We start from the raw sequence: 24,884 nt of genomic DNA on the forward strand, positions 1-24,884 counted from the left end.
TGATTATTTTGTATCCTTTTTGGTAGTTCTATCCAAGTGCTTCCTCTTATTGGGTGATACACATTTCTACTAATAACAATAGCTTATATACCAGTAGTATTTTGTGAAATCTGTTCTTTGTATTTTTGTGTGTCCATGCCTAAAATTTTTGAATAATTTGGTTTCTTGGTGAATTGTATATAGCCTATCACCTAAGGCATTGCTGGCTGACCGCTGTATATTTAGTGTACCGGTATTGCACCTGAGTGTTTGTGTACTTGTTCCTGTGACCTACCCAGGTGCTGGATCTGTAACATGATAAATAAAGTACTGTATGTTGTCAGATAAATTAATAGATTTGGGCATTTGTTTAACTCCTTTTGAATATAATTGATAATAGGATTTTTAATCTGTGCAAAATGTTTAGGCCTACTAATATCGTCATTGTTGTCAAATACAAATGGAAAATCACTAATCATCCCACTATGAGCTCTTTTTGGTAGTGCTAGGTATTCCTTAATAAGTTGTCGCTTTTATTATCTTTCTTTATGAAAACATCATTGTCACCACTACTTATTTTAGAAAATGGTTAATTAAAATGCGGCAATGGCTTAAATACATCATCATCATTACTTACCTTAGTAAATGGTGGATTATAGTGTGGAATTAGTTCAAATACATCATCGTCATCTACATTAGAAAATGGAGTAAAATGTGGTTCCTCATCATGTAAGTTATTTTCTATAAGGTCTCTTAGCTATTTGCTGTTTCATTTCCATCTTAATGTTAGGTGCCGTTATTTCATTCTCACTTTGTTTGTAAAAAAAAAAGTATTTAGCAAAAAATCAGCAAACAATAATTGAATCGATCCCGATACCCTTCACTTAGTGCATGAATGCTTTACCGAATGAGCTACCCCAGGAACCATACGCAACACCGTTACAATTCTTCCCTTTATAACCACACAACTCAATTGGGCTGACAAGACGCCAGAAACCCAATTTTGAGTGCACACAATTCTATGTGTGTCCCGGGATCGATACCCAGCCCCGGAACAATTTTTCCCTTGAAATTATTCAAGCTTGCTTCGCAGGGAGCTTCTACCTGAAAGCCAGATTTGCATAATAATGCATCTCTTATTTCAGAAACCAGTCAAGTGCCAAATTTGCCAAGTTTGGGAAAATAAAAAAGACACTCTAGCATCAGACTAAATGCTTTGGTAGTGATTTTAATATTTTTTGCTGAAAGTAGTATATATTTCAATACTTTTATCAAAGGAAAATTATTTTGTGCGTTTTAGCTTTGCTGTAAAAAATACGAAAAAGTTTTCCACTTAACTGGTTTCTGCAATAAACGAGTGGTGCAAACGTATTTTTATGGCATATTCGAATTGTTTAGGATTTTATTATAAAATCCATACTTAAAAAAAAGTGTAATTGGATTTAGACTACATTGCTAATACAAAGATAATTTAATTAAAAGGATGAAATAATCAGCTATGCCTACTCATCATGATAGGAGCTAATCAATGCTCATAGACAAACTCCACAGAACATTCTACCTCTGTAGGAGGTCACTGAAAAATGCGGTCATAAAAGTGTTCATATCCCACCATATAAGATTTTAGGACATTTAGGTCTTGTAGCTTCTTGATATTGATGGGAACCTAAAACAATAACGAAGAAATTTAGGGCTCAGGCTGAAACACTAATGAATAGTGTCCAAAAATATATTTTATGGTAAATATAATATGTTAGATTTTTGGTAAGCTTTTAAATGAAAGAATATTGTTACACGTAAGCCTAAGTAATATTTTGGTAAGTATGCCTAATAAATGATATTTATAAACTTACTTTTTCTGAAGGATAGGGGTTGGTAAGTCAGCAGCAAGATCTGTTTTCAGCAGAGTGAAAGTTGATTGAATAATTCCATCAATATTTGGATTTACTATCACTTTTTCAAGAATGTTCTTGTTGTAACAAAACTGTTTGTATGTTGATATCTTGAAACTCTCCTTTTGGTCTTTAGGAACACCTCTACCAGAGGTTTCGTCTGAGTTAGTAAGCTTTTTGTATGAATGACGCGACCATGTTTTGAAACTTCTGATATCTTGGGAGGTAACTCTATGAATAGTAAAATGATTTGTATTACTGGCTTTCAGTATAAGCTCCATACATTCCTCTGGAGTGTAAATTCGATAACATTTTTTCAGCGGGTGCTTTATAGCCCCAAAATCTCTGTCACATGGTGAATACGAGTGACCACGAACAAGGAAGTTGTGTGTGATACTGTCAAATCTCCCTTTGTCATAGAGGTTCATCAAAAATCGAACAACTATGTGATTCTTGTTTTGTCCTGATGGACCATCACTAAAAAGGATCACTTTTGTTTTACCATATTGAGTATCTCAGTCTCTATGTAGTAATTAAATAAAAAATTACGCATCTCATCTGGAGACTCATTACCTTCTCCCTCATGATAAAGGTAGATTTTTGACTTATTGTTTGTCAAATCATGGATACTAAAAACGTTAACCCATAACTGTCTCAGGTAAAATACTTCCTGTACAGGAGTATTCGGGAGCGGAAAATTTTGCATATACCATAATCAAAACACAAAGCGGCAATTTCTTCATCGTCATTTTTAGATGCTTCTTGCATACTAGTATAAATCTTTTTGGCCCTCCTGTTATGTACAGTGAGCTCTGCTGCTGTAGGACGTTTAGCAATATCATTTAAGGTTTGATCCCTCAATTTTGATGTCAGGCTTTCACATTGACTACATATGTCAACCTGTGGCCAACCGAAGGAGTAGCCAAGCAAAAATGTACCCACAGTTTACTGCAGAAACCAGCCAGGTGGTGTCGCTTGACTGGTTTCTGACCTAAACACGAAATTAACGTAATGCCTGACGATTAAAGGGAAAATGGCGTTTCACTGTTTTCGGCACTAAAATGTATGTATACCCTCATAGGACATTATGCCGCCATTAACTTATAATCTCTTGTTTTGGTGCTTGACTGGTTTCTGAAATAAGCGACTCAATTTGAGTTGTTGTTGGTAGAGCATTTTTAAATTTTATTATTTCTTGATAAAATGCTCGTTGTGTTTAAATTTCCTGGTGATATGTACTGAACATATTGGATATTGTAATTACTCTGTTGTTTGTTCATAATCTTTTTAAAGTCACAGCATACATAGCCAATTCCATGCTTCATATTTTTATTCTTAACAAATTCACTGTGTGATTTAACAGTGTTACATATTGAACATTTTCTTACTAACAAAACATCATTTTTTTATTGCTCCATTATCTTGTCAGTAGCAATGATTTTTTTTATTGTTATATCATTAGCATTATTTTCCTCCATCTTTTTAATAGAATAAAAAATAAATAGTTTATTTTAAGCATTTTTTTTAAATGTCTTGTGTATGAGATTCTTTAAAAACTTTAAAATAAATAAAGTCTAATATAATATTAGCTAGTACAAGAACCAATATGCTTATGATATTTGTATGAACAATTTACATCAGCAATAGCTAGGCCTACCATATAAAACAGTAATTCGAATAATATAGTAGGTGCCAAATCTAGGAAATCGTGTAGGACCATTTTCAAAAAAACTACAAATAATGCCCATGGCTTGTCAGTATTATTGTAACATTCGGCCATAACTGACCGAGTATATAAGATCTCGCGCTCAGAGGGGTGGAGTTAAGGGTTTGAGATGGCCTACAAACCACAAGTCATGCTAAAGATATTGGTTTGTTAATTATTCAATATGGAGTATTGTGTACCGGTACTGGTACTACATAGAACTGTTACCTATTAAGTATACATTTACCCAAATACGTAATTAAGCAATAAAAATATGTACTGTTATGTTACTGAATAATTAATACTTAATATGTGCCGCGTGTATATTTGTAAAATTATTCCATCTCTGGCTTTCATTCTTTCATAAAAAACTCAACTCAAATCAGACATCAAATTTCAGTACGGCACTTCCAAATAGTAATGAATTTAACTGCAGTACATACAGCTAATATTATTAGTTTCGACAGTATATGAAGTTATTAAGTTTTCTGTGCGTAAGGTTCTGTTTAGTCCTACCTTATATGCATTTGTGCCCAGTCCTCGATCCACTCACGAGCTTCTGTAATGACATAAAGCCTACGTCCATCTATTCTAAAGGAATTACACTTTCCAATGATGACAGAAATATTTAAATCTATTAAATAGTTTCCTGAGATTGCCTCATACAAACACACAAACACTCTCTCTTTATAATATATTAATATTTAGTACGGTATATTATAAACATTATACCATATCATATCATCCGTATATTAATCCTATTGTTGTCCAATGACTCCAAGGCCACCATAAATAAACACAGAGTCATTTGTTTTATCTTTATTATTCTATGTGGCCATGATATAAAACTCATTGTTATTTTAAAACAGATTATCTCGCAATATGGTAATGCAGAATTCCTGCACGGAAATGTCATGTGCTTCGGTACATCATAGTAATATCAGTCCTATCAACATTTTGCATAGAATAAAACTTATCGGAAATTGTTTTTAAAGAAACTTTTGTTATGTAATATTTTTCATAAAAATCAATAATAAGCGAGATATTTCAATTTATTTAATTCAGGCCCCCTTATAATCCCACTTCTAAATAAAGTATTTTGGATGACATATAGCCTAAAATCTAAGTTACAACGAACATTCCAATTTTTATATAAATCGATTCAGCCATTATCGCGTGAAAAGGTAACAAACATCCAGGCAGACAGACATACAAACAAAAATTTCAAGAAAGCGATTTTCGGTGTCAGGATGGTTAATTATGCATGTTAACACCAATTATTTTTGGAAAAGCGAAAATTACCAGAAAAATTTTGGTTACAGATTTATTATTAGTATAGATTAAACTGTGACAAGTTCCATAATTAGTAATATATAGCCAAGATCAGAAGGATTGCCTGCTCTGTTAGGTAGTCAGGCATAATAGACCTAACAGATCTTGAATAATGTGACCTTGCAAGTATACTCGGTCCGTGGATTCTGTGAACTGATGCATGACGTCACTCGAGAGAAGGCTTAGCCTGCTGCTTTTCTTTCCCCAAGCTAGTTAGTGAGCGGGCGAGAGTTCATATAGCGTGTTCTATTCCTTCTGTAATGTTTCCTTCCTTTCGCGCCGTGACTACTCTTCGGACCAACTAGCTATGACATCAGTTGCGCAGAAGGCTTGTTATGTAACTGAGCGTATTCCGAATCTCACCGGTGAGCAATCCGATGGCATCACGGTGTTCCGAATTCCACCGATGACGTCATTGATGCTCCACCGGTGCCATCAACTTGCAGAGGTGGTGGCAGTCTCCATCAGCCGCCATCAGTGAATCTGATTGGTTCTTGTATAGGGCGGGAATTAGCAGACGAATAACATCGTGCACTGTTGTGTCATGGCGGTGTGTTCTGCTTTAGTTCTGCTGTATTGTTTGTAATGAGCACAACGTAAAAACAATATGTTAATGGCTTATGAGCGAACATGTCAACGTACCAGTTATTACTACCGGTTCAAGAAATAAATTGTTTATGCTATCTTTTCTTTGAACGAGATGGGAGTACGAAAATTTCGCAAAATTTTGCTAGCGTAGCACAGACAACAACTTGTACAGTCGCCATGACAGCATCGATCCTTCCAGCAGTTTTGTTCCTTATTTCGCTGCAACGTGACGTCATTGATGCCACCGGACTGGTGAGATTCGGAATACGCTGACTGACACTCTATATAGATTACATAGGCAGATTATAGTTCCGAAACTTTTGAGGTTGGAAATCCAAAATTATTCGTCTGGATTTAATCACAGTGAAGTTCATAAATTATTTCTTATAGTTCATATTAGCCGTCTTGATGGCTCACAGCTAGAGCGTGAGACTGCCATGCCAGCTAGCCCGGGTTCAAACCTCGACTCCAGTGAACATAACTTTCGTGTTGGATGAAGCCCATGTTACGAAGGTTTTTCTCGGAGTTGTCCCGTTTTCCTTTCATCAGTCCACTAACATTATTCGCAGTCCCCTTCATTATCATCTCCAGTTTGAAAATTCGGCATTTCTTTGTGTGTTGCCTGGTGCTGCCTTCTCTATCTTTATCGACATGGGCTTTCTCTTATATCCAAAGACGGATGTGACTTGTGACCGTTATAGGTGAGTTGGATATGCAATGAAATGGAATAATATCTTCTGGAGGCCTCGACGATTCAAAAAACTTAGATACGGGAGACCGTAGCTAAGGAATGGTATTGCAGGTAAGGAAAGCTGAGAGGAGTGCGTGATGCGGATGGTGAACCAGATGCACACAACTGGCATGCAACTCATTCCACAGGGATGTAGGCTATAATAAGTTTACTTAGGCTTCAGTACGTACGTCTCGCCTCGTAACGTTGTAAGTTATAAATCGTAAGTCAGTATTTGATTAAATTTCTAAGTGACAACAAAGCCATGGTGTATGATGATAAACATAGAGCTATTTCTCTTTGATTGTGGTGATATCTTAATGCAGATCTGGAGAACTTACTTCCAACCATATTTTTGCCCTTAGTTACCATCCGATGCCATATGATATCCTGCAATTAAAATTAAATTAATTTTATTTACGCATGGACCGAAATCGATTATCGATTTGATATTGTTCGTGCAACAAATGGCAAAGACGCGAAAACTATGTAAGAAAACTCTATCTTTTGTGAACTCTATGTCAGCTAGATTTTTAAAAACTGTTTAATAGTTGTAAATTCTCCTGGCTTAGTTGGTTCATGAATGATGGTGTCATTTATGAGGTTCAAACCTCTCTTCGGAGAGTTGACTGAACAACAAACAACAAAATGTAAAGTTATATCAGTTTAATTTTGTGACATTATTTTGTAGACACCCGGTATTTCAGATGTATCAGTTGTATTAAAGGACATGAAGAGTTTGCGGGAAAAACGATGAATGTCACAGTTTTGTTAAGGTTGATGTCATTATCTAATTCAATGGATCACTACGAAATTTAATGTTGTTCTTATGAAAAATGGTAAAAAGGAGAATTATTACCACGAATACAGTAATCCTTTCCTTTATTTTCTATAGAAACAGCACTACATCTTGCAGTTATAGACTCAATTAGATCATTATCTAATCCTTAACAGAATGTGACATTCATCGTTTTTCCCGCGAACTCTTCACATGACTGAAGCATTTGTGAATGATATCATCATATTCAAATGTATGTAACATGAAGTAGAATTCTAAAACTTATCTAAAATTAACTACGTAATGCAGCCAACACTATGGATTACACACGGGACTTGGAATGGAATTCACAGGAGGGGGGGGGGGAACTTCGGCCCAGCACTGCGAGCTGTTACGATCTATTGCGCTAACTCTCAAGCAAGATGCATTCCAAAACCCACACTGGCTGACTACACTAAAATTCGCTGTGCACCTAGGTTTCAAGCAGGCAATCCCCTCGTTCCTAGGCCAGCCTCCTCCGTGCGTCGCCAGCCGGCGATGGGGGAATGCTATGGAATGATGACTAAATGGAGAAATGTTGATGGAATGATGTAGGTGCCTAATATGGGGAAAACGAGAGAACCTCGAGAAAAACCCCAACTGAGGGCTTGTCCGTCACAAGTGTCACTATGGATTTTTCAATGAAAAATCCGAGACTTGACCGGGACTCGAACCCGGCCCGCCTGCGTGAGAGAGACACGAGACCAGCATCGAAGTATAATATTCAGTACTTTATGTAACATTCTTTTTCAACCACATAGGCAATTCAGAACCGATGGGGAGATGATACTCGTATATCAACACTATTGATATGACAATGATAGGAGAGACCAAAACATCATCATAGAAAGTCTGCAAAATATTCTATTATCTATTATATTAATACGATTAGATAATGTTATACTGTGTGACATAGAAGTCAGGTTGACAAATGGGAAACATTATTAATATTTTGTAAAACTGAAATAATTATTGTATAAAGTAACATAATGACGTATTCGCTCCAAGATGTCAGTAATCTGAGTGATTTTTTCATTTGTACTGTTAGGCTGGCAGTACATTTTCCTGTTTTGTACCGCTAGAATTCCCTAGTTTCTAGTTTCATCGTCGTCATCCTGACATTCCAGAATCATAAATGTACCAAATTATTGCATACATTTAAAACAATGTTCAGCATACTCGACAAGAAACGAATTGGTCGTCCCAAATCTGCTACTGACGAACAGCATTCAATAGACGTGATCTGCGAAGATGACAGCCAGCCCTAAAAGGTCAGTGCGCTATGTGGCTCGGGAAAGTGGTATCAATAGAGAAGCTGTTCGCAGAATATTTAAATCTGCACGTTTTCACCCCTATAATTTACAGCATTTACGCAAAATGCGAGAAGAGGATCCACTCAAGAGGCAAACATACTGCAACTGGATCACACAGCGTTTGCGTACTGATCGATCCTTCCTTCAGCGTGTTCTGTTCAGTAACGAATGCTTACTCTTTCTGGATGGGCACGCTCGTACACAAAACACACGATACTGGTCCAAAGAAAACACATTCTCGGTCACCGAAATTACCACTTCTATATCACCTAGTATTCCACACCACACCATAACTTTTGGAGCACCAGGGTTGTTAGCTTCACGCATTCATCTTGGAAATTTAAACCAACAAACATATAGGGAACGGCTGAGCAGCACTGTAATGGAGTTCCTGTATGATTTTCCATTGAGGAGATAAAATGAAAATGCAGATCTTCGCTTGTTTCTGTCGCTGTGGACTGAAACAACCCAGAACTCACTACTAGGAGGTGTTGCGTGTCGCATTCCGTCTTGTCCACCCAACACCCTTTCATGTGGAAAAATGCATTCAATATTCAATTTTTTTTTTACTATATTAAATTTGTATTTTACTATTTAGTTTGTGTCACCTGCCATTTGTATTGTAATACTGAGATTTTAACAGTTAGTAGTAGGGAAAGCTCACAATTGAGGGGTGCTCTGCAATAACAAGGTATGTGTGAGAAGTGAGTTTTTGGCAGTAAGTAAAAATAACATTGTTTTCATTAACAAAGAAAAGCCTTTGAAAATCTGCGTTTTTGAATTAGTATTATTAATAGTTTATTTGTATAAGTTTCATGTATTATTCGTCAAAATCTCGTTGTTGAATTTGTTATTTTAGTACTGTACATTAACAGTAAAGTACTCCGACTTACCTTATTATTGCAGTCATAAGATACAACTTGCCATGTTATTGCAGTCATACAATACAACTTGCCTTGTTATTGCAGTCATAAGATACAACTTGCCTTGTTATTGCAGTCATACAATACAACTTGCCTTGTTATTGCAGTCATACAATACAACTTGCCTTGTTATTGCAGTCATAAGATACAACTTGCCTTGTTATTGCAGTCATACAATACAACTTGCCTTGTTATTGCAGTCATACAATACAACTTGCCTTGTTATTGCAGTCATGATACAACTTGCCTTGTTATTGCAGTCATACAATACAACTTGCCTTGTTATTGCAGTCATACAATACAACTTGCCTTGTTATTGCAGTCATGATAAAACTTGCCTTGTTATTGCAGTCATGATACAACTTGCCTTGTTATTGCAGTCATGATAAAACTTGCCTTGTTATTGCAGTCATACAATACAACTTGCCTTGTTATTGCAGTCATACAATACAACTTGCCTTGTTATTGCAGTCATGATACAACTTGCCTTGTTATTGCAGTCATACAATACAACTTGCCTTGTTATTGCAGTCATGATACAACTTGCCTTGTTATTGCAGTCATACAATACAACTTGCCTTGTTATTGCAGTCATACAATACAACTTGCCTTGTTATTGCAGTCATGATACAACTTGCCTTGTTATTGCAGTCATACAATACAATTTGCCTTGTTGTTTCATATGCATGAGAACATTGCAGATTCTTTCTAAGATTGCTAAGTGTAATAAGGGTTAAAATGTAATACACGAACATAAAATAATTTAAGAGTTGAACTTTTATTTTCACAATACAAGTTAAGTATACAATACGTGATATAAGAAAATAGAACTTACTTATGTATTATCTTGTATATCCAAGTACTTTTAGGTAGTGAAGGAAAAATGTGACTTCTCAAAATCAAAATAAATCCAAAACAATGGCATCCCCTTATGAGTATTATTACAGTATTGCTTCCAAAACGTTTTCTTCACATTGATTTGATCACTTTACGAAGGAATATTTTATATCATCAGTCAGCGTTCACTAAAGGATATGCTACTGGAGCTAAATGACAGCTGTGAGCAGTATAGGATGAAGATAAATGCAAATAAGACGAAGAGCATAGTCATAGAAAAAAATATAGAAGATACAATTGCGGATTCTAAGTGAGGCAGTAGAGCAAGTGGACAGCTTCAAATAACCTACTTGGGTTGTACTATAAGCAGTAACATGAGCTGCTGCCAAGAAGTCAAAAGGAGAATAGCAATGGCCAAGGAAGCTTTTAATAGAAAAAGAAGCATCTTCTGCGGACCTCTGGAAAAATAACTAAGGAAGAGACTAGTGAAGTGCTTTGTATGGAGTGTATCATTTTATGGGACAGAAACATGGACATTACGACGAAGTGAAGAGAAGCGAATAGAAGCATTTGAAATGTGGATATGGAGAAGAATGGAATGCGAAGTAGACAAACAGAATAAGAAATGAAGCTGTGTTGGAAAGAGTGGGTGAAGAAAGAATGATGCTGAAACTGATCAGAAAGGGGAAAAGGAATTGGTTGGGTCACTGGCTGAGAAGGAACTCTACTGAAGGATGCATTGGAAGGAATGATGAACGGGAGAAGAGTTCAAGATAGAAGAAGGTATCAGATGATAGACGACATTAAGATATGTGGATCATATGAGGAAACAAAGAGAAAGGCAGAAAATATGAAAGATTGGAGAATGCTGGGTTTGCAGTGAAAGACCTGCCATTGGGCAGCACACTGAATGAATGAAAGTGAGTATTCCAGCTCGGATTCATCACATTCAGAATCTAGTGCTCCTGACCTATGTGCAGCTTCGAAAAGCGTCTGATAGTACTGTCTGCTCCCTTCAGTGACGTCTGAACGTTTGCACCGACAGTAGAGCTCTCTACGAAAGTCGTTTTTCGTAGGTTACTGTTAAGGGTACAGTAAATAACTACAATTCAAAATAAATCGATTTTAGTAAAAATACTGCATATAACCCTAGGAGAGTTTAATAACGATAACATTAGCCGATGATATTTTTCGCGGTATATTAATAATTAACACATCATGAACATATTCTCCATCAATGGCAGCTAATAATTAGGAGATTTATTAGGGAATTTGATTCGTACAATTAAATTGCGCGATCCTACATGGGCTACTGTTGCACGAAGACCGTGTGGAACATGGATAACATTATTTATCTACTTTCGATTGGAGGTCAATGATAGCGCTACACGTGGCCTTTGCAGACAACAAAGAAGAGGAAAACTGTTTAGAAATTGAACTGTTTATCTCTTGGAACTATGTGGAACGTTGAAGTGATCACTGGAGCAGTGTAACACCCTTTGGAACAGTTGGAACAGGTTATATCACGAAACAGTTTCAATTGTGAAACAGTTTCAAATAAACTGTTCCAGCTTTTTTTACCCATATATATTTCATACTCGCCACCAGTGTGATGGAACAGCAAGATAAGTGCATTTGCTTTGTATTTCCAATGGTGGCGACTATACCGAGGTACGTTATTGCAGAGCGCCCCTCAACTGGTGGCAGCCTGCTTCCTTTATGGACCATGCGACAATGTATACTGTATTCAGTGTATTGCAAACAACATTGCTAGACTTTGCCACTGGCACCTATACGTTCATGTATATCTGTGATCACACTATATTAATGGTGCATTTATTGTACATGTTCGTACACGTACAGCGAGAGGAACTGTCAGGTTCAATCTAACTGCTTTCCATTTAAAGCGCCGAGAATTATTAGGTTTTATTCCCTTTTGTCGATTTATTTATTCTTAAAGATGTTTTTGAGATGTTGATAAACCAATAAAAGTTATTGTTCATGTTATACATTGTTTTCAAGTTTCGAGAGTGCATTGTGGTGTTAGAATGATTCACATAAGGAACCAAAACTTTTTTAAAATCGCATATAGGTCGTAAAGTTATAAAAAAAACAGTGTAAACAAAATGCGCAATAGCAGTGGACAAGTCCATGAGTCTGAGTTAGGCCTATTAAGTTGGAGGGTGCACGGGCCAGTATTGTGTGATCTTTCACAGAGTGCGTATCGTGGAGTCTGTCTCCCTGAATCGTACAAACTGATCTGAAAACATGTACCGCCTTTGAAATGTTCCAAATTAAAAGCAAATTAAACAGAAAACTTTACACAGTCAAACTTGTGAAGTAATTTCGAACGTAGCCTATATCAGTTTATGCAGACAGAAGCAGAAATCGGAGTTCCAGTTAAATTGAAAACTGTCCAGGAAAGAACAACCGTAGAAACTAAAGTTTCACTAAGTTCAGTCCTCCCTCCAAATGAAGACCCAAACTGTCGAGGAATTCGTCACTAGATACTTTTTATGAAGATATTCATTGAACAGTTAATGAGATTTATGCAGGGTTGGCCGCGTAAATGATATATATATATATATATATATATATATATATATATATATATATATATTACGTAAATTACACGTAATTTAAGTTGCGTAGAAAACTAATATTTTACACAATTTTGTAAGTTATTTTTATGAAGTAAATTAATAAGTTACATACTCTGCTATGTACTTAAGGACTGTGTTGCTGTGTTTTTAAGTATGAAACCACAAATTGTACATCTTATGCAGTTTTTATTTTCAAGTTTTGTGAGAATGACACCAAGTTCGTCAGACATGCCGGCATACGACATGACGTCTTCAACTTCTATTTTTTAATGCGGAATCTTACTAACTTCAAAATCACTGATAATGAACTCTTACTGAACGTTTCTGAACTATGTTGTGAACTGAAGTTGATTTTGTCATTCCATCCTTTTAAAATTTCTAGACTTATAGATCACAATAATGATCACGAACAATCTAGAAGTGTGTAGTAAAATCAAAGGTGCCGCCCCTAAGCAAGTGTCCACAAAGAGTTCTGAAAAGTACAACAAATTTTACAAGTGTTCATCTTGGCCTGTCACTGGTCTACTGCTCGATTGCTTAAAGAACAACGCAGACTTGTGTGAGAGGGTAGTGTAGGGAAATGTAGTGAGGATTTAGAATTCTCAAAAACACAACTTTTTCAATTTCGAAAATGAAGGGAAAATGTATTTGAGAACATATTTATATCCTTATACAGTGTGTTCGAGAAAGTAATGATTATTATTTCTGTACTAATGTTTCAGAATATGGTATATAGCACTATGGTTGTCGTTCTGTTGATATTGGCGATTGATCTTATTCCTAAACTAGATTGAATGCTGTTAGAACGTTTTTAATGTTACTTAAGAAGATCTTGAAAGTTGATTTAAAAACTGCAAAGAGGAACTGCAGTATGTAGCTGCGCTTCAAACGAATTGCGAATCCGCTCATTTCACATTCGTCAATTCTGACATGCGAGTGAACTATTTATAATTGAGGTGAATTTCTACGTGCGGCTCGCGACAGGAACAGTTTAGTTGTGAGATGATAACTGTGCATGCGTGGAATGCGCGGACGGACTTTGTTAAAAACCTAAACTAACCAAACAAAACCTTCGTATATGCAAAATGTGTAACCGGAGCACGAAGGGAACTTATTGATTTCATCTGGAATGTGCACGCGAAAATAAATCCAGGTAAGAATCATGCTGGCACTGCTGCGCCACAGCCAAACTGTTCCTGTCGCGAACAACTCCTACATTTCTTAGCAAGGTTAATAATACTTACGTAATTATTGTATTATCGTCGCTTAGACGGACGATTTCTTCGTGTCTCAAGTTACTAGCGAGTCATTGAGGTCATCTTATGGTGAATTATCACATCGACGCATTTGATCTTGATTCAAATTGTGTTTTCTCTTTGTATTTAAAATATAATAATCATTACACCATTACGCTACGAGCTAGTGTGCTGCTGTAATGAAATTCGAATAGCAACTCGAATTGACTTACGCTAAATAAGTAATGAAAAGTGAATGAACTGTCAAAAAGCATCACGTTCTTTGTGTTATCTCTGTGGCTGTAAATTCACTGGCGAAGTACATCTCCTCATTCCTCTCTCCCTTTCTTCCGATGGGGTCAGGAATGTAATGGACTCCGAAATCCCAGTGCAAGAGTATACTCTGTCCTATTCTACGAGAGCCAGTAATAATAATAATAATAATAATAATAATAATAATAATAATAATAATAATAATAATAATAATAATAATAATAATTATTATTATTATTATTATTATTATTTTCGCTTGACGTTATCGTTTTCCGTATTTTGTCCCCTACGCTTCTTATCTTCTGAGAGAGTTCTTTTCTTCGGCTATTTAGTGCTCTACTTTCCGGTGAGATGGTTAGTCTGTTGCGAAAGATAACATCATGATGATATTGATTATGATATTGTAATTATTTCTGACGCTATACATACTATTTAAATTTACAAAAATTGTCATTTAAACGGTGTCAGTTTTAAAAATGGTTTTACTGGTTTTGTAATTCTAAGCATATTCCTTACCTTTAAAAATACCAGTATTTCCTTCAGCCATACCCTTATAACACTAATTCCTTATCGGGTTCAAACCCCATTTTAAGGACCATTGATTTTAAAGCGCGATAAAAATTCTCACTATATGAGGGGCTCACAACCAGAGTGGACCAAGTCCACCAAAGTTCCGTAACTCATTTATTTATTTATTTATTTATTTATTTATTTGTTACTCCACAGAGGGCAGCATTTCCTATGGAAGGTGAAGGTTGCTAAGCGTGAGCCAGGAACTTTAAGACTCAGTATCTCAGAACTATTCCAGATGGACTTGGTCCACTCTGGTTGTGAACCCCTCATATATTTCTCCGAGAGGGAAGTAAAATGTTGGTCCCGTGTTGTAAATTTACTGCAAGTAAAAGAGAGCACCAGACCAAGTGTGTCCGCCATTGCTTGCCCAAATTTAATTTCTACGCTGATTAATCTCTGTACTTGAAAGTTCTGCTGAATAAAGTACTGTCTACCTTTCAGTCTGTCTGTCTGCGTGCCTGCCGGTCTGTCTGCATGCGTGCCCTATCTGCCCATATATCTGCGTGCCTGTCTGTCTTCCTGTTGTATGCCTGTGTCTGCGTGCCTGCCTGCTTGCCCGCGTGCCTTTCTGTCTGCATACCTGTCTACCTTTCAGTCTGTCTGTCTGTCCATCCGTCCGTCCGTCCCACCGTATATATGTCACATTAACCTTTATTTCAAAGGTTCAAAAGTGTATTAAAACAACAAAAATATATCCAGGTGATACATAGGACGAACATCCCACCTACAATAAACGTCACTTCATAACTGCCCAAACGAAATAATAATTTATTATTGTGCTTCAAAATATATATCGGCATTTATCTCCTTTCTTTATCCCTGGCAACAGTGACTCCATAGTACTAATACTCTTTTATATAGTAGGCTACATGAAAGATCCCGATAGCATATCGTCGTTGTTCCTGCAATAACTCCTATGTGACATATTTATCGATTTTCAGATTTTTGCTCTATTAAATAACTTAAATAGTGATACAGCAAATAATAAAATCTCCTGTATGTAATTATATTTCTTTGTTTCGAAAATGTAAGAATTCACAGTCTCCTATGTACGGCTGCCATAGGATGAATAAATGTGTTTTTTCTTCCTACTGAAAAATTTTATATTTTGCACATAGGAGTTATTGCAGAAACAATGACAATATACACATACTTTAAAAAAATTTTTAATATGAAGGAAAAAGTACAGGAAAACAGTGCAATGTAAATTAATGTCTTTATTGTATCAGGAGAAACAAGCCAAAGAAGATGCACTATTCCAGTGGTCGTCAGCACTCGCTGAAATGTGCAAAGGGTAAACGGAGCCGTCCCATGTGCCCCGTCGTGCAGTAGGAAGAGGTACAGAGCATACCCGCTAGCAGCTACGAGTGCACTGTAGTGCACTGTGTTCTCCGCGGGTAAGCGACGCTAGGCCCAGGGTGCTCTGTGCTGACGACCGCTACACTATTCTATCAAAGTAAAATACAATTATTAAAATTCACAACAGAAATTAATATTTCATGTTTGTTTCTTAGTTCTTTAACGACGCTGTATCAGCTAATAGGTTATTTACTGTTGATGAAATTGGTGATAGCGAGATGATACTTGGCGAGATAAGACTGAAGATTCGCTGTGGGATTAGCTAACATTCGCATTATAGTTGAGAAAACCTTGGTAATCAGTCCAAGCGGGACCCGAAACCACGCCCGAGCGCAACTCCGGATCAGCTGGCCTACAGTAAGTAATGCCAGTGGTTATATGCTGTTGTCAAAATATTAAGTTGCGCTAACCCTCAAACTAGGTGCATTTCCAAACTCACACTGGCTGACTACACTAAGGTTCGTTGCGTACTCAAGTTTCGAGCAGGCAACTCCCCTCGTCCCTAGGTCAGCCATCTCCGTGAGTCGCTAGCCGGCGCGGCGATAGGGAATGCTATGGAATGATGACGAAAATAAGAAATGGTGACGGAATGATGTAGATGTCTAATATAGGGAGAACCCCGAGAAAACCTCAACTGCAACTTGTCCGTCGCAACTGTCACTTTGATCGGAACTCGAACCCGGGTCACTTGCGTGACGGGCTGGATTTCTGATCACTCAGCCACCGCAGGGGTTAAGATATTAAGTAAGTAGTGATAAAAAGACACTAAACTTAGCTTAATTTTCTTTAAAATTTCGTCGACCTCAGTAGCGCAGTTGGTATAGCGCTGGCCTTCTGTGCTCGAGGTTGCGTGTGCGATCCCGGCCCAGGTCGATGGCATTTAAGTGTGCTTAAATGCGACAGGCTCATGTCAGTAGATTTACTGGCATGTAAAAAACTCCTGCGGGACAAAATTCCGGCACACGACTACGCTGATATAACCTCGGCAGTTGCGAGCGTCATTAAATAAACCATAATTTTTTTTCTTAAAAATTTCGGGATTACTATTACATTTCGTAGAAAAAAATGCTATGAAAAACTGACAACATAATTTAACTGTAGTATCGTTTGGAATCAATACTCCTGTTATCATAGATCCACTGGAAGACACGATTCAAGTTCGCTGGAAGACAATACGGACATGGGATGCAAATATCGCTTACTATCATAGAGTCCGTCAATATATGATGAACTATGGGGTGTAAGTACTGCTTATTACGAGTATCAAATAATCGATGAAAGAATTAATAGCCTATAGTTTTGGTATAAGTTATATTTAATACCATATAGTTAATGTAAGGTTTAGTGTGGTTTAGAGTCACAGGTTCGTCTTATTAAAAGTCATTGTAAAATGTAATCTCATTTGAAAGACAACTACCTCGTATTACCGGAGTCGATGGAAAATGTAGTTTGATTTGGAGTTGAAGTACTTTCCCTTGGTCCATTTAATATAGAATATGGTTTGGATCCTATGTTCTGTAGTCACGGAAGATTCAGAGGTTCGCGAGTGGAGTAGCTGCTGGCAGGGACTGTACTTCACCTGGTCGGGTCCGGTTTGCATCTCCGTTACTCCGCTCAGTCGTCTGTCCATAGCTCACTGTGGAGGACCACGTGGAGGCGGGTTCGGTGTTCGGTGGTACTGTGTTGCTGTTTACACGTGCGACGGACGTGGTGACGTCACGGTTTTTGGTTTCCCCGTTCAACCCTCAACGTGTGTCAGGGAGCAGGAGGGTGATCCGGAAGCAGTGATGTACACTCATAATCCGACATGATATTTTGAAATATGTTCTTTCGTGTGTTTGTATAAAGTCTTGAGTGTCAATATTTAACGAACATATATCATTTGCTTTCATATATCACCTGGATGTAAAGTATTTAGTGTCTTCTGGTTGTTTAAATAAATTATAAAATCATAAGTGAATTGTAACTTAAATATATCGTGTGTGAAGTTGTGTGCTTCATTGTAAATTTGTGGTAACGACGTTGTATCAACTACTTAATATTATTCAAAGTTAGACTGTGACATTGTGAAGTGAACTGCTTTTCAAAGACTTTTTTGCGCGTTGCTGTAATCAAGAGGAGATTTCGGGGAAGAGAAGTCGGATCTGAAAAGATGAACTCCGAAAGATATGGATGAAGACGTTTAACAACGCTGTATCAAGTAAGTATGTGCAATGAATTGTTTAAATACTAAAAAAGGTACTCGAAGGAGTCATTGCCGATCCATTTTTTATTAATAATGTTCTTAACGAAATTCTATCAACGTGTTTGCCTAGTGTGTTTAAAATAATAGTAAAATAACAACAAAAAAACTGAATGTTGAGAATAGAGAGAATATAAACGCATTTATTAACAGGAAACGTTCAGCGTCGGTAAGCTTATAGGATGACAGGCTAAATATTGTCAGATATATTATGTTTGAAAAGATCTTCAGAGGAAATAAAATACCTAAATTAGAGATGATGGCTTCGGGTGTCTAATTTCAATTGTCAATAATACGGTGCCCTATTCCATCGTGCGCTTGAATTGTGTTCGATTGTGATCACTGGCGAATTATGATTTATATCATCGTCACAACTATCGTCACTAGCAAAATCCCACCAACACGTTGTCAGCACTACTATCGCCATCAGTACCACGACAGCTATTTCCATCACCATTATGACCACAAAAGTCAGCATCGCCTTCGCCGCCACCATTATTAGGGCTTACTACCGCCACCACCATCAATAAAAAATACCACACACCAACACTAACGTCACCACCAATTAGGTAATCAAATAACCACCACCACCACACCGGCGTAGCTTAGTCGGTTAAGGCACTTGCCTGCCGATCCAGAATTGCGCTCGGGCGCGGATTCGATTCTCGCTTGGACTGATTACCTGGTTGAGTTTTTTCCCGAGGTTTTCCCTAACCGTAAGGTGAATGTCAGGTAATCTGTGGCGAATCCTGGACCTCATTTCGCAAAGTACCATCACGCTATCACCAGTCCCATCGACGCTAAATATTCTAGTAGTTGATACGGCGTCGTTAAATAACCAACTAAAAATCACCACCAATAAAATCACCATCATCACCTACACCAATACTAACAGCACCACAACCATCCTATTATCACTAGCGGTTACCGGTATAGCTCAGGCGGTACGCGTTCATCTACTGATCCGGAGCCACGGAGTGAGTTCGATTTCAGCTAGGGCTGATTACCTGGTTGTGTTTAATTATTGTCGTTATTATTGTTTTTCATCCTTCACCTGATATAATTAGGAACATAAAATCCAGACGTTTGAGATGGGCAGGGCATGTTGCACGTATGGGCGAATCCAGAAATGCATATAGAGTGTTAGTTGGGAGGCCAGAGGGGAAAAGACCTTTGGGGAGGCCGAGACGTAGATGGAAGATAATATTAAAATGGATTTGAGGGAGGTGGGATATGATGGTAGGGACTGGATTAATCTTGCTCAGGATAGGGACCAATGGCGGGCTTATGTGAGGGCGGCAATGAACCTCCGGGTTCCTTAAAAGCCAGTAAGTAAGTAAGTAAGTAAGTAAGTAAGTAAGTAAGTAAGTAAGTAAGTAGTATTATTGTTTTTCATAACCTTTAGGGCTTGTGTTCTGTTCATACTATACATCGAATTATTAAAATTGATCTCTGTATTTTATCCTTGATCTTCTTTTCCCCTATCTTTCTACCCAGTTTTCTTTAAATCTGTTAGTTTCATATCTACATTGGCATTCTTTGTTATACTTCAGATCCTTCTATGGATCTTTACTATCGCATCTCTAAAGATTTAACTTAATTTTATGCCAAGTAAATCGTAGCCATTCAGAAGACAGATCAAACTGATAAAATTAAACAAAAGCACTTCCCCTTTTACGTAGTAACACGAGTTGGAATACTATTCGTGTAATTAAATTTTGCAGTTAATTTGTTAATATCGTGTTTCGTGTGTTTCTGTACCAAGTTTTGCCTCAAGTCCATGTTATCCTTTTTCAGCCTTATACTAAAGAAACAAATAGACTCTCTTAACACGACGCTAGACCTCACATTATGCCGTATACGGTATATCACAACCAAACTGCGTCTCAACTGGCATCGTTGAAATGTCGATGATTTTACATCTACAAGCGAAGCTTAACCTCTAGTCCGTATCTCTGGACTTCATCAACCTACACGATTGAGCTGCCGCGATTTCAGACAATGCAGAAAATGATATTTCCAAAGAACGAATCCACGCTTTAAGTGGTATTGTAATTCAGAACTGTAGTTTTCAAGCATCGTTAAACCTGCGTGCTTAACCAATTTATTGTGTACACTGCGGTCGGTTTGTCGTTGAAATTATTAGATTAGTAAATTATATATTTGTTCTATGGTAGTGTGCTAATTATAGGTATATGTACTGTACATTATAATTGAAGGTATCATACGCTAAAAGACAAGTTGTGAAGCTGTTTATTGATTGAGGCAAATAAATATAACTAGTTGCTTGCTTGTAGCAGCAACTGCTGTTTTACAGAGATTGAAAGCCACAATAAAATGCTGCTACTTAGGATGATGATGATGATGATGATGACAATAATAGTAATAATGGTAATAAATAAATAAATAAATAAATAAATAAATAAATAAATAACGCATGCACCTTGAATACGAAGTGACAACAGGCTCTAGCTTCTCTGAATTACAAATAATATTTCTACATAGTCGTTTATGAGTTCTTGATGCAGTTACATTTATAAAAATTCTACCAGGTTTTCTTGGTCGACCAGCTACACTCATAATCGTGAACTATTAAAGAACTAAATTCACAACGTAGTAACACTATTACTTTCTTAGTGACACCAGATAAAAAAACACACGTTTATTGAAACACGAAAAAAAATGCATGACAGTTGAAAGATGAACAAACAATTATTATCGAGACCTCGAAAAGTATATTGTGACGTCAACATCTCGCGTGTCACAGAAGGCTTCGTTAACTACGACGGCGGTGATAACTACATTTATTTTGTGATCATTTCAAGGAAACTCGATGTCTTGTTTGAAATTTCATTATTTGAACTATAACCTTCCCTATATACTAGTACAAAGCCCCATATTACTGAAACCATTCATGACCTTCAAAAAACCTAACACATCTGTATTGATAACTCAAATGAAGATAAAGTATATTTAAAGCCAGTATGTGAATCACGGCCCTCTGCACAACTCTATGAAATGAACTGCAAGATGCCCTATGGTATACGCTTTGCTGCGATGGACGCACATTTTTTTTTTTAAATTTAAAGCTTTTTATGAACTTCGCTACAAACATTTTGATTTTCCCGCAATATTAGGCCTAATATTATTAGCTTTCGATTGAGACACACACAACCTCACAGGATGTATAGTTTTCATAAAATTGTTCGCCACAGTTCAAATTAAAAATATATATAGATTGCCAGCATAGGTGGGCATATACATAGTGTAAGGAGTATAAGTGCCATTATTTTAACTGATGATTATTCATGTTATAAGGAAGGTAAAATATCTTCACAATTTTTTTGTAATTGCATATTTAACTAATTATTAAAGTTTACAATATTAGACGTTTTGCAACGTTTCTGGATAGGGAGGAGTGGGTTTATAAGTACACAGTACAGCTCAAGCGGGTACAGACATACCGGTACAGATGCTCTGTTCTAATGCAGGAGCGGACCATGATAATAGCTGCTGTTGTTTACAAAAAACGAGCAGCAAATACAAACTTTCAAACTCATTAATAGAACATTATTGTAAATTTATATTTTATGTAACAGTATTGCTCCATTTTTTATTGTATGTCTAAAAAATAAACAGCGGTTTTGTGCACAAAATCTCACGAAGTTTTTTCTAATGCAACATTTTAATCTTTCCAGCTTCCCTAAAGCAGTTTCATTTTTAAACAAATTTCTGGTTGTATGATTTTCGAAACGGGGTAAGAGCCTCCTAGTTTCTAACAATCGTTGAGAAACTGCTACAAATGTTCGCCGATTAGGTAACATTTGAGAAAAACGTTGACGGTATACCTTTCTTGTCTCACTTGAATTACGACGATTTTCTCCATAAATTAATAACACATGATATTCCTAAACTGTAAATGACATTGCAAGATGTTTATTGAATACCCTTACTGAACTGTCATCCGCTCGGCAGTATTCCTATGGACAGGAAGCTTAAAATCAGCTGAATCGTACTTACGTCTGTGCAGAGTACTGCCTGCTGAACACGTTGCCACGTCTCTCACGCCAGAATATTAACAAATTTAAGCATGCATTTTTATTTAATTTCACGAAAACGTAATATAACACACAAATATTTATTTAAACTAATATTAACACTTTGCTAGATATACCTATTGATGTAATTGTTTTCGTAATTTTACTAACGATATAAGCAGTATAACGCAAATAAAATAAGAAAATAAATATTTTTTTTTCTGAAAACTATTAAGTTTTGACCCTATGTTGTATGGATATTTTTTGATCCTGTAGACCGTCCCCGACGACTGTGAAAAGGACGGCACTTATACCCCTTACATCCTGTGTATTGAGAAAGTCGACATACATGAACATTTCAGGCAAGTACAATATTTCGGTAGTTTATTGTGAATCAATGTTGGCTTAAGTTATGAATGGCAGTCATATGTCAAGAAAGAAATTAATTTGAGTAGAATTTTAGTTAATTATTAGTATTTTCATATCATAATCTTAGTATTCGTATTTTTCTTCTTCACGGATTTGGTCTTCCGACATCATCTAGCTTCAACTTTACCTGCAGTCTCCACCTCACGGTAGGTCGTCCAGATTTCCATTTCCTTCCAGGATGTAGCTAATGACATTTGTAGGTATAATGTTGTTATGATATGCATTGTGGCTGCAAGATTTATTGATGTTTCTTCAATCTTGTTAATATCAAATACCTATTTTTTTTTCGTATTCCTTCGTTTCATTTTCTATAAGTAGATTCCTTCCTATTGTCATGTCTCATTTCTTCAGAATTTAATTTCTGCAGTCTCGATTTCTCTTTCATTACGTTGTCCGTGTCCAATATTTTGAGCAGTAAGGCAGAGATATTATTGGCAGCACTTCGCGAAAATTTCATCATTATCATCATACCACTACCACGCTCACAATAATAATAATAATAATAATAATAATAATAATAATAATAATAATAATAATAATAATAATAATAATAATAATCTTATTGTGTCTATATTTCAATTTCCTTATATATTAATATTTCACATTTTCTTTCATTATTATTAGCCTATTATTAAATTTACTCACTTTCGTCATTTGCTTCAAAGATTGGGCATCTGACTCCTTCGCCCTTGAAAACGTAAGAACAGAAAGAAACATCCAGCCCTTAAAAAAAGATGTCGAAATCTCCGCTTACTCAACGAAGTAGGTTGCTTGTTGTTGAAAACGTTAGTACTTGAGCCACAGGGGGTTACAGTATTAATTTCAATAGCAGTGTTAATCGCTTCATTCTCTATTTAAGGTTCCTAGAATTTTTCTACACAGTCCTCCTCCTCATGTGGTAATTATTAGGTTACGCATTTTTAGATTTTCCCTCTTGAAAATTCTTGTAAGTTTCTTCAAAGGAACAGTGAAAAACGGAGTGAGACAAATATCCAAACAGGCTTGGAGCTCACAGAAATTCTGCATCACAATCTCAAATTCCCTTTTAAGGACGCACGATGACGTATTTATTAATTATTTCTTCCCCCATTTCCCCTTGATTTATTGCGTGATTCCACACGGCCGTCTTGCTCCATTATCTAATTATTGGATAGGGTGTACTCATCCTGATTGTGGTAGTATTTAATCCTTGAATCCATCCTTACCTAACACAATAATGGAATACCAAGAATACGCAATCCTCTGTTACTTTTTTAATTTTCACCTTACCCACTATACAGGAACATGGTGAAGTCAGCAAGGCGCAAAACGTTCATCTGAGACTGTATACTAGTAAAATATCAGATTGTGAAATAAAAGTGCTTTAGATAGGACTCGAAATCACAAGTATGAAAAGTACAAATCTTAGCTGTTATGCACCGATATTTATTCTCCTTAAAGAAGGTAACAAACAATGTGCACGGTTTTGATGAATAGATCTAAAGGAGTGCACAAATTCATATCATACTATATTTAATTAGAGAGAAGAGAGGGAAACAGAAACACATACATAAAGATTTTTGTTAGTTTTCAAAAGTATAATACCACAAGTATCTATTGTGACATATTTTAATGTCTTGATGTACAATATTGAATCTTTCCAGAGATGTTATTAACAGCTTGATTTTTATACTATTACACATTCACCGACTTTCTGTTATTGACACATATCTTTAATTCAATTCGTCAACTTTAAATATTTGTTAAATTTGTTGGAATATTTCTTCTGAAGATTACTCCTCAGAGGTAGATCGTTATCGACCAAGAATTCGTATGTAATTCACTGTAATACCACAGTCTAGTATATACAGTCACGAAGCTCAATACGTAGTAAATATGGATCCATAGATAGTTGCTAACCACTAGGATCGCTAATATCGCCTTATTACATACAATGCGAAGTAGTACCGGCACAGTCTATTGTTCCTAGCACCCTCACAACTCAAGCTTCGTGACTGTATATACTAGACTGTGGTAA

General features: G+C 36.5%; 1 protein-coding gene across 1 annotated transcript in view; it reads left to right on the forward strand.

Annotated features, from left to right (window-relative positions):
- Positions 1–17,714: 17,714 nt before the first annotated feature.
- Positions 17,715–24,884, forward strand: part of LOC138705576 (uncharacterized) — a 181,658-nt gene continuing 174,488 nt past the window's right edge. Inside the window, exon 1 of the mRNA XM_069834178.1 lies at positions 17,715–18,359. Within this exon, the coding sequence (XP_069690279.1) occupies positions 18,332–18,359 (28 nt within the window). The 5' untranslated portion in view covers positions 17,715–18,331. The remainder of the gene's footprint in view (positions 18,360–24,884) is intronic.

This window comes from Periplaneta americana, chromosome 9 (assembly GCF_040183065.1).
Source record: "Periplaneta americana isolate PAMFEO1 chromosome 9, P.americana_PAMFEO1_priV1, whole genome shotgun sequence".
NCBI lineage: Eukaryota > Metazoa > Arthropoda > Insecta > Blattodea > Blattidae > Periplaneta > Periplaneta americana.